Genomic DNA, 11,848 nt, shown 5'->3' on the forward strand with positions numbered 1-11,848 from the left:
AGGGTTCTAAATTGTAGCCGTTCTAACAGGTGTGTGGTGAAGAGGCTGCTGCTTAATCCATAGAAATCTCTCGTAAACCAGACAGAACAAAGAAAGCCAGCTTAGGCTCTAGCTCAGAGCAGATGCTAATTAAATCTTTAGTAGATGAAAATTCAGGTATTTTAACCAAGTAAAGTACTAAATGCCAGGGCACTGGGGGAGGCCGCCCTGAAGGAAGGTAGCTTTGCTTGGGAGTTAGGGGCCCAGCGCCTCTGAAATGTCCCTCCACTTTGTAATGCCTTCTGTTCTTGTTCTTTCAACACTTCATGGTTCTGTTTTGTTTTGGTTTTTTTACTCTCTTCTCTCCACCTCCTTTACCCCTAGGACTCAGGCAAGCTCCAAACTTCTGTGTGGGAGCCTGGGGTGGTACAAAAGCACAAAGAATAGAGACCTTGGTGCTAGGGGTCTTTTGTAAGTGAAGAGTGCCTCTGTTGTCATTTCCCACATTCTCTGTGTTTATTTTAAAAAGAAAAGCAGCAATCCCATATTAGTCCCCTAGGAATTCTCAAGCAGCCATGAAAGGAACAAATATTTCTGTTGACCCGAGTTCTCTTATGATTTTCACTCCATAAGTAACATGGAAAAATAACTTTAGAAAATTAATTTTGCTTTTCACAGAGTATTGATCATTTCTATAACTTAGCACAATGAAGCTGATGTTAAAAATGGGAGCATTGCTAATCTTTAGAAACTGTACACAGAAATACGTTATTTATAAAAACAGTGCTGTGGATCCAAATATTTACTTTTCTTTCCTTTAACATCCTTCAAAGATGGAGAGAAAGCAGATATTTCTGTGAACGTATATGAAGATATCAACATCATCACTGGTGCGCTGAAACTCTACTTCAGGGACTTACCGATTCCACTCATCACGTATGACGCCTACCCCAAGTTCATAGAGTCCGCCAGTAAGTACACCAGCGCGCGCCCCAAAACCCTGACAGCCTGCCTCTCCGGGGTCATCCCTCCTCCCGGGGTTCTCTGCTGGGCATCTTGGATGTATTTCATTAAATACTTCTTCCTCGCCCTCTCCATGGTTATATATATGCTCGCAAGAATTTGAACTGTTCTCCAACAAGGGTGACTTACAACATGTACCACCAGAAGCTTCTTGGTAACAGGCTAGCTAACCCTCATTCTCCAAAGGAAGGCTTCTACCAGTGCTCCTGAAATTCGGACTGTACTTTGTAAAATAAAATAAAAATAACTGAAAAAATAAAACTAAAAAAACAAGATCAACTACTTTGTTGTTAGATTCAGCAAGCACAAAAATTACCATCAGATTTCAATAAAAGTTTCTAAATCCTTACTCTCAATTCCCATGTTCACTCTGCGCTGGACCATTTTTAAATTCTAGTTAAGATGAAAATGAGGAAAAGCAAAGGCTCATTTGCCAAATTCTGTTTATAGTACAAAAAAATCATACCTATAATTCATGCTCCATTTTTTTGAAGGAAATTCTGAACAGATTTTAACTGTCGGCATTACCATGTCTTAAGAAAAGATAGGCTATTTCTGTCATTTGCTTGTCTCTCTTCAAAGCCACATGTTGTCTTGATCTTTAAATAACATAACTTCCTTGGTAACACTGATTTGCTCTTTGACTTTGAGATTTCATGAAGCACAAACTTGACTTGTTTTAATTTTCAGTTTCCCCTTCAGAGCATTTGTTGAGAATTCCTGTGGTTTGTGGAGCCTTCATTTCTTGTGGGTCAGCTCAGCTCTCGTGTAGAGAAGAGCCATGAGAATCGCCCTGATTTTTACAGATTTTCTGAGCCTGAAAGGCTCTAGATCTCTCCCGAAAGGCTCTAGATCTCTCCCGTCGGAATTTACCGCTTCTCATCTGGGGCTGGATTCATTGCTGAGGTTCTTGTTTCGTGGGGCAGGCGTTGCTTCCCATAAGGATTGGTCAGATTGGCATTGATGTGGAAGACACTGGACACACACTTCCCAAAGGGCTGCTCAGTCCGCCCACAGTTTGCTGTGATGCCCAGGACAACACTGGGGCTCAGCTAGATGGTGTTCCTGTCCCCATGTTGCTTGGGACAAAACTACAACTTGGCTTCTGAGCCTGACCCAAGGCAAGCAATTAGCAGAGAACAAAGCAGTGATGGAAACGCAGATTCCGGCCACTCCGCACTGCCTCATCTACTGGGAAGAAAAAGCCAAGCCTTGCTTACTGGATTTCAAGGCCTTGAGCCCCGCACTCCCAAATACCTCACCTTCTTTCCCCACACCCACCCGGTGGCTCAGGAAAATCTCCCCTCTTTATGCTTCCAAACCGTTTGTCATTGTTCTGGGACTTGTGTCTGAAACAGACCTGTCCAAAAGCAGCAAGCCCCCACTCACCCCTCAGAGAGCTCGCGAAAGCACAGCATAATAAACGCACCTAAATCCAGGTCGAAACGCCTTAAAATTTGAACTATTTTCATGTGTGATCGCCATGACAACAGAAACCCTAGCATAGCACTCATACACAACATAGATGTGTACTGTGCATGTTCGATGTTGATGTAATCGTTTGTGGAACATTGTGTCCTTGAACCTGTCTTTTTTAAGAGTAGAATGTGTCTAGATGCATAGATACAGCTGTTCTCCTATCTGTATAAGCAGATATGGAAAATAAGAAAAACTAAGATTTATAGAGCAGTACTAGGTGCCGGGCATCATGCTCAGTACTTTACATCCATGATATTTTATTTTTAAATTGGTTTTAGAAATAGAAGAAGGGGGAGAAAGAGAGAAACATCGATTTGTTGTTCCACGTATTTATGCATTCATGGTTGACTCTTGTATGTGCCCTGACCGGGGATCAAACCCTCAACCTTGGTGTATTTGGGACGACACTCTAACCCACTGAGCAACCCAGCCAGGGCCCATGATATTATTTTATAAAGAAGTTGTTTTAGGACCTGATCGGTTTGGCTCAGTGGATAGAGCATCGGCCTGCGGACTGAGGGGTCCTGGGTTCGATTCTGGTCAAGGGCATGTACCTTGGTTGCGGGCGCATCCCCAGTAGAGGGTGTGCAGGAGGCAGCTAATCGATGTTTCTTTCTCATCGATGTTTCTGACTCTCTGTCTCTCTCCCTTCCTCCCTGTAAAAAATCAATAAAAATATATTTTGGAAAAAAAAAGGTGTTTTAGGATATAAGTAAACTGTCCTAGTCCTGTCACTGGAGGAGGTGGTAACGGTGTTCAAACCCACCTCTCCCTAACATCAAAGCCCTAGCTCTCTCTCTGCATGCTGCCTGGGACGCCTGATAGAATAGGGGGCAGAGACTCGCCCAGGGGAAGGCAGGCAGAGGACACGGTTGGCTGACCTTTCCTGATGCAGGTGCTCTTGGACTTTTTATCTCTAGCCCCTAAAAATCCTTGGTCCATATTCTTTAGGTCTCGGGTATCTCTGGCGTTTATTAGCCTCCCTTGCCAACAAAAAGTCATACTTCATATTAAAGCTTCTTCCTGCAAAAGCTGTTTGAGCTCTGCTGTTGCAGCCTTCTTTGGAGAACTCCTGCTGGTTGAAAGCTGGAGGGGAGTGGCTGCAGGAAATGCTAAAGGCGGTAGAGGAGGCCAGGCATCCCATCGAAAGGCTTGAAGTTCTGCACAGTCCCCTGCATGCTCCCCTATGAACCACCTGGCCTCCCCAGCACTTTTTTGCTCAATTCCTCTCCCCACCAATTAAGAAATCTCTGCAGTCCGGTAGGAAGGCCTAGAAGAGAGGTGCTTCTCCCAGGGCTGCTCCTTAGCCCAGCTTCCACGCATGCTTCCTGACCGCTGGGCCAGAGCTGAGCCCTGGCAGTACTGGACCTGGAACGCTTCCCCTGGCCAAGGGGTCCGAGAGCGATGTTCCCAGATCCTAAAGAAGCTGCATGACTCGGGGTGTAACCTCGAGTGACTCAGAAAAACTCGGGAATGAAACCCAGGGTTCTTGTTCCCAAGCCACGTACACGGCCCGAAGAGGAGCCTGGGAGTTGGAGCCGGTGGAGCTCCTCCCTCCGCTCTGCCCAGATCCCCGCTTCTCGGCTACGTTTATTCTTCTTGTACTTGAGTTTCTCTCTAAAGAATGTAACATTTAAAAAGAGCTTTTAACTAGGTCCTGGTCCAGGTTCAGAGTGCTATTTCCTGCCCCCACAGTGTTGTATTTCCAGATCCTTCCAGACCTCCCTCAAATGCCGTCTCCCCCTCTCCTGTCCCTGCGCCTCGGCCAGCTTTCTCCTCTGTGCTCATGTCACGCTCGCTGGGGCGCCCTTCAGAGTGTCTCCCTCCTGTCAGAGGTTATGCTCATCCCTGTCCTCCCTTCCAGACCGCAGCCCCGTCCAGGCAGTTCCCTTGCTCATGTTCGTTTCCCCACAGCGCCTGTGCAGTTCCTCGCTGACATAATAGATGCTCCGTGAATATTTGTTCAATCAGTAAACATAATTTTATAATTGAGAACCACAGAATCTTAGTTTTTAGATACTCTAAGGCAGTGATGGCAAACCTTTTGAGCTCGGCGTGTCAGCATTTTGAAAAACCCTAACAACTCTGGTGCCGTGTCACATATAGAAATTTTTTGATATTTGCAACCATAGTAAAACAAAGATGTATATTTATTTTATATATTTAAATGCCATTTAACAAAGAAAAATCAACCAAAAAAACGAGTTCGCGTGTCACCTCTGACACGCGTGTCAGAGGTTCGCCATCACTGCTAAGGAGTCATGTAACTAGATTTTCTTTTTTAAATACCCAGTAACCCCAGAATCATTTGTCCAGGCAGCCAGTCCACTGGTGACAGATTCCACAGTCTTAGAGCCCCACAGTGCCCAACAGAGATCTGCCCGCTTCTAGCTCCCTCCCCTCGGCAGTGGTCCTGGTATCACCCTCGTCCATGTGCAAGCCTTCCATATATTCAAAACAGGAATGGTGGTTACCACCTCTGAATGCATTTCATTGGTCTATCTCCCTCTTAAATTGTGCTGTGATCTTCTTAGAGCTAAAGGTTTGTGTTCTCTGAAAAACTGAGCATGGGTAACACTCCTCAGAGTGGAAAAGAGAAGTGATTCCAGGGCAAGTCTCTGTCAATTTGATATCGGTGTATTCACGTGCATTTTGCCAGATGTTCCCAGGTTTATAGCTCCAATCTGTACCTCTCCCTGAGCAGCAGGTTAATCCAAGTCAGCATGTTCATCTGCAGGTCTAGCTCAGATGTCTTCATCTTCCCCACGAAGCCTCCTCCACCCAGATCCTTCCTATCTCAGATAATGGCGGTTCCATCCTCCCCGGTACCTCAGCCTCAAACTTGGCTCATTCTTTATTTTCTCTCACTCATCCCTCATCAGTAACTCCTATGGACTCGACCTTTAAAATAGTCCTAGAATCCAGCAATTTCTTATCACCTTCCCTGCTACCACCTGGATTTTTGCAATTATTACTGGAATGATCTTTCTGCTTTTACTCTTGCCCCTCCCATCATGTTTCCCATGCGGCAGCCAGAGGGAGATACTGTGAAAAATCTATGTCAGGTCATGACTTTCCCATTTCTCTCAGTAAATTCTAACCTTTCGAGTCTCATCCTCTCCTACCCTTTCTGCTCTCTCTACTGTGGCCACACTTGGCTCCTCGCTTTTCCTCAAACATTCCCAGCCTTCTCTCCCTCAGGATCTTTGCTTGACTGTTCCTCTGCCTGGAACCACCTTCCCCAGATCTATCTCTGTGTGCTTCGTCCCCCCACTGCCTCGGGTCATCCTGACCACACCATATGAAATTACACACCCTCCCCCCTCAACACACCCAATGTCTTTTCCATAGCACTTGCCTCATTGTAGTACAGAATAAGCTAAAAGATACATATACTTATTTATTGTTAGTCATCCTCCAATAGGGAAAGTGAGCTCTCCGTGAACCTGTAATTTTGTTTGTTTCCATCCCACCAACACTGCCCTTAACTTCACGCCATCTCAAGATTCTCCCTACACAGACTAAGTGTGGAAGTTAAAGAAAACTAAACTACTCCTTTTTCAATTTTCAGAATAGTGTAGTTTCCAATTACTTAGTTCTATAAAGGTTTTTATAGTAAGTGGAATTTCTTCTCTTAATTTTAGAAATTAAATGATTGAATTTCAGTACCTGGAATTGCTGTTATTAGTTGGCATTCTTTAAAGGCCTCAAGGTTCAGAGACCATGCGTTATTTATCCTGGTAAATGTCAAATAATAGGTTCTTCATCCCGAAGAAATGAACCAGAAGCTCTGGGGAAGCTTTGGGCAGAAATTGCAAAATGGCCAAAGTTTCTTTAAATTAAAAAGCTTCAGTCACTGTTTACATTCTGAAATTTATCAAATCTGCTCTGCAACACTAAAAACCTTTCATGTCATTCTAGTTTTCACCCGACTCCAGTACATTGCCTCTGAGTTGGTTTATTTTATTAAATCTGAAAGACTGGGATTCTTGGGTCCTAAATGTCATGTTCTGGTCAGATGTGGCCTTCCAGCATTTCACAGCTGCTGTTCTGATTTGGGTTCCTTTGCAATTGCCCTGAAACCAAACATTTAAAGGCACCCCATCTTCATGACGTTTGGGTAGAAGCAGGAAATGTGCTAGATTAGAGCACAGAATTCCAAAGATGTCTATTGTTTCTGATTACGGAAATAATTAATTTAATGCAATCTGTAACCTCAAAGGTGTGTGCTGGTGTTTTGGCCAACACAGCAGAACTAAAATAGGCACATGAAGATGTGCCCCTTCAAAGTTTACACCTTTTACACCTCTGAAAGGGTCCCATTTATTTGAGGGACCCTGTTGTCACTCAGAACATTTGGCATTGCCTTCCAAGTCTGCATGTGGCTTCTGAATGCCCTAAGTAGTAGAGTATCTTTGTGCTTTGAGGGTAGATTTGACTATTGTAGATAACACATAGTAACTTAAAACTATATCTAGCCCTGGCCGGCTTGGCTCAGTGGATAAAGCGTCGGCCTGTGGACTGAGGGGTCCCGGGTTTGGTTCCAGCCAAGGGCACATGCCTGGGTTGTGGGCTCGATCCCCAGTGGGGAGTGTGCAGGAGGCAGCCGATCAATGATTTTCTCTCATCATTGATGTTTCTGTCTCTCCTTCTCCCTTTCTCTCTGAAATCAATAAAGAAATATATATATATTTTTTAAAAAACTATATCTAATAAAAGAAGTAAATATTAGATCATATATTTCCTGGTTGCAAAAGAATAAAGCATGAATATCAAGTAATAAGACCTTAACAGGGGTTGCCAGGGGCAAAGGGATGGCATAGCTTCTATACTGTTGCTTTCTGAAAGGGGACTTTCAAAATATTTTGAACAATGCAGCATTCCTTAAATATATTTGTAATGTTCTAAGATGACCTCACTTGGGTGTGTAAGTTTTTATTTGTATGTAGATATGTGTCTGAATTTTTCATAGTTACATCCTATATATCCAATGGCCAGTTTCCATAGTTACCAGACTCAAGACTTCCAAGTGAAAAAACTGGGTGGTCTCCCCAAAAGTCCAAGTAAATGGTATTGCCACATTGAAACTAAGCCTTTGGAAATCTGAGGCTTGAACCTTAAAAATATTTTCCAAGGCTGTGGGCAAGGATCTGTGAGAAGGCATTTCCTATCAGTTTTAAAACATAGAATAGAATGAAATGAACCATTTATACCAGTTGTCTATTAAAGTTTTCCTCCTTTGTATTCATTCAACTCACTCCTTTAGAAATTATGGATCCTGATGAGCAATTAGAAACCCTTCACGAGGCACTGAAACTGCTGCCGCCCGCTCACTGCGAGACCCTCCGGTACCTCATGGCGCATCTCAAGAGGCAAGTCAGACTGCAATGCTTAACTTGTGCTGCATCCAAATTTTAAGAATGAAATGAAACGAAATGTGAAAGAAAAGACAAATGATCCATTGAATGAATAAACACAAGCTATGTTGTCTTGTGTGAAATTGCACAAATTAAGAAGGAATGCTAAAAATATTCTGCACTACAGAGCTGAACACACACTTGATTCTAACAGGAATGTATTTACAATTGCACTAGGTGTTGGCAAATATGTTAGAAATACTAGTATCCTGCCAAGGACATGCATTAATTTCTATGGAAAGGGAAAGGTTGTAGCTGTAGAGACACTAGCATTAGCATAATAACGCAAGAGCAAAGCAACCCACAAGAAGGCTCATTCTTCTTTCTCTAAGACAGGCACTTCAGACTTGGTGCTGGGATTGTAGATTATTGGATGGATGTTGCCAGCACTAAATATTGCTGTAAAAAAAATGATGGAGTAAAGTAAGGGGTAAAGGAGGAATGGAAAATGAAATGTTTTGTTCCTCTGGTTTAATGTGTTACAGTGATTGATGATGATGGAGCTTTATTTCCTTGCTCAGTCACCGTCAATCTCTACCAGTTGAAGCAATGTTTTTAAAATTATATGACCAAGATTTAGTGGTTTTAGGGTTTCAAAATATAAGACCAATCAGCAACAAAAAAGATAGCAGAACTTGACATCTATGTTATAAGCCTTTAGGCATGAGTTGTCCAGAAATGAATACTTAATTCATGCTGCTTTTAATATTTACACGTTTCTCCTCTTTAAAAGCACCATGAGTTAAAACTTTGATGTCATTTGCTTACAACTTCACTTGTAAATTCAAGTTTGCTTCATATATGGATGCAGTTAAGTACTCCACACAGAAGAAATAACTCTCAAATTGTAGTCTCTGTGCCTTCACTGTAGCCGTAAAAAATATAAACACTTACTCTCTCTGACAAGGTTGCTTACGCTGAGCCATCTCCTATTAATGTCACGACCACTCTCTCCCTAGACACTTGGAAACATAATCTATAGGAAACCAGATAGCCCAAGAAGAGGGAGGGAGGGAGGGAGGGCTGAGGAACCATCAGGACGACCCAGTTCCTTCTCTACTATTTCAGACACCCCTGCAGCTCAGGCTGCGGCCAGAGAATCCACAAATAGAACCGAACCCACACACATCTTGTTTTTGATTTTGTTCCAAAGCACAGTGAAGAACCGCATGGCTTACACAAAATCCTCCTCCTTTGCTTGTATTTTTCAGAGTGACCCTCCATGAAAAGGAGAACCTTATGAATGCAGAAAACCTTGGGATTGTTTTCGGCCCCACCCTTATGAGATCTCCGGAACTAGACGCCATGGCTGCACTGAACGATATCCGATATCAGAGACTGGTGGTAGAGCTGCTCATCAAAAATGAAGACATTTTATTTTAGATTTTTAGTTTGAGAGGAAAAAGAAGTGTTTTACAGATGAAGGAATGTTTTATAGTAATTTAATTGGCTCTCATAGCTGCATTATTCCTTGGTTAGAAGTTTGGGCATATAACCAGTTTAAAATGAAGGAACTTCCCATTGTTTTTGTAGCACCGCTCAGCTGTCCTTGTAAAACAGTGAACATACGCTTTCCAGTGCTAGTAACCCTGGGTGTTTATCATGTTAAGAGAAACTCAGGCTATTGCATGATTAGCCCCGTTTGGCAAGGGGACCCGTATAAAGGAGACAGCAGCCTGCCCTGCTCTCCGTCCTGGGTAGTCTGTGGTTGTAATTCAGCATGTTTCGCAGAGTGAACCTGTCATGACTTCGCTTGGGTTCTGTCATTGGTGTCTGACGCTTACATAAACATGCACATCAATGGACAGAACAGCACCTCTGGCTGCTGCACTGCCATAGACTATAACATATGCCTACTTTTCTCCAATGCTTTATTTCTGGGTACTCTTCGTTCTTCTCTGACATAGTACTTTCTTTCCAGCAAAAAAGCAAAATGTTTTCAGATTTGTTACTTTAGTAAATGATCCATGCCAATAAAAAAAAATACAACGCAGAGCATTTTTTGTTAAATTATTGGGTTTTAGTTGTAATTTTGTGTTTTTATCTGGCATGCATTTATTAACTTATTAAATTTGGCTTTTAGAAATTAAAAATATCGATAGCTTGCTTTTTTCCCCACGATTAGAAATAGTTGGAAAAATGTGTTATACCACTTTTGTTATACTGAGTAACTCCTCTCACCTCTTTTGTTTACCATTGAAAGTTTTATATTGAGTTCCTAAAATAATAATTTAAAACTGCTTAGAATTAGGACACCCATCCATTGGACTCATTTTTCTTCTTGCATACTGTGACAGAAATCAAGACTGTTTTCTCAACTCGAGCTGGGGGCACAGGCAGGAGTTCCTTCTAGAACCGTGGGAAGAATAAAGGCTAACTAGAGAGAGTGGCTTTCTAAACACTTGCTTTGTTGGATGTGCTTGGTGTTGACACACAGCTGAGCAGAGAGGCTGCCTGAGATGAGTCCCAGGCAGCAACCTGCCAGCGGGGAAGGTGGGCGGAACCAGGGGTGGCCTCACCCTCTCAGTGGCCGCCCACTCGTGGGGCTCTGAGCAAATAAACCTCCAAGTCTTTCCCTGTCAACCGAGCAAGCGCCCTTTCAGAACTACAATTCTGTCCTGCCTTAAAAGTAAAAAAGTACAAAACATTTTTACCATTTCAATCCTTGACACTTTCAAGACTATCTCAAAGATCATGGGGACTGCAGAACTGTGGAGTTTTCCATATTTCTGCCCCTAGGCTACAGTAGGGGGTTAGTAGTATTTTTAATGTTTACATTGAGAAAGCTGGTTATTCAGGAGATAGTCTGTCACAGCTGCCTTCTTAACCACAATCCCCTACGAATAATGTCATTGCACAGGCAACATCGGATACACAGATGAATCAAGCACAGAGATTCGTTTTCTATAACTAATTTACTTTAAAATGGAGGCCACTGAAAGTCACTATGCAGGAAGGCAGTGCTTGGAAACAGAGAAATCTGACTCTGTCCCTGGATTAGGTGAACCGAATGAATTTCTACATGCTCGTGGCTGAAGTTCTTTTTGAACAAAGTCCTTTTAAAGGAGAAATTCAGTAAGGAAATTTGTCAAGAAATCTCCTTCATCAGAATGTAATCACCTTGTTCTTTTCCTAAAAGGAACAGCTGTGGTTGACTCTGGAGTAGGCACTTTTCAGAACTAGAGGTTTACCTGGAGCAGAAGCAGACATTAAGCACATGTTTAGATAACATCCTGAGTACTGTCCGGATAGGTGACTGTTTATCAGGTCTGTGAACAAGGACACTTGGTATGTTTTTTGTTTAATAGGAACTGCACCTTTAAATTTTTTATTCAATTTATTGGGGTGATACTGGTTAACAAAGTTATGTAGGTTTCAGGTGTACGATTCTATAATACATCATCTGCATATTGTATTGTGTGTTCACCACCCAGTCTAGTCTCCTTCCGTCACCATTTATCCCCCCTTTCGCTCTTCCACCTGCCCAGCCCCCTTTCCCTCTGGTATGATTTAAACTGATGGATGTGTGTGGGTTCATCCCCTTGGGACCAGCAGATACAAATCACAGCTCCGTCTTCTGTGAGCACTCCTGGACTGTTGGGTGACAGTCCCTGAAATGAAGAAACAGTCCCTCGGAGCGGCTCTTCCTCAGTAACTAGCCTGCGTCTTTCATACGTATCTTCCTGTGACTAAGGGGAGGTGTCTTAAATCATGACCTTTTAATGAGGAGGCAGGGGTTTCATTTGTTTCCTCCGCAGTCAGCAGGAGGGACCACCGCACCTCCGTGATCGCCGCAGACTCGCACGCTGCAGGTGCTCTGCCTGAGTGGAAAGGCTGTCTTCCCAATGCTCTACCCATAGTTTTAAAGAAATCACTGAGAAAGCAAAGATCTTCCCTTCTTTACATTTTCTGTTCGTTTTTAATGCTAATTAGTTACATGGAGGAAGTCT

General features: G+C 43.0%; 1 protein-coding gene across 2 annotated transcripts in view; it reads left to right on the forward strand.

The window, feature by feature from the left end:
* CHN1 (chimerin 1) overlaps window positions 1-9,887 on the forward strand; it is a 160,150-nt gene extending 150,263 nt beyond the window's left edge. For both annotated transcript variants that reach the window (XM_070422717.1, XM_070422718.1), the window contains 3 exons: window positions 813-950; window positions 7,748-7,853; window positions 9,110-9,887. In XM_070422717.1, the coding sequence (XP_070278818.1) occupies window positions 813-950; window positions 7,748-7,853; window positions 9,110-9,281 (416 nt within the window). In that variant the 3' untranslated portion in view covers window positions 9,282-9,887. The remainder of the gene's footprint in view (window positions 1-812; window positions 951-7,747; window positions 7,854-9,109) is intronic.
* The last annotated feature ends 1,961 nt before the right edge of the window (window positions 9,888-11,848 follow it).

Source organism: Myotis yumanensis, unplaced genomic scaffold (assembly GCF_028538775.1).
Source record: "Myotis yumanensis isolate MYYU_CA2020_CCGP unplaced genomic scaffold, mMyoYum1.0.hap1 SCAF_8, whole genome shotgun sequence".
Classification (NCBI taxonomy): Eukaryota; Metazoa; Chordata; class Mammalia; order Chiroptera; family Vespertilionidae; genus Myotis; species Myotis yumanensis.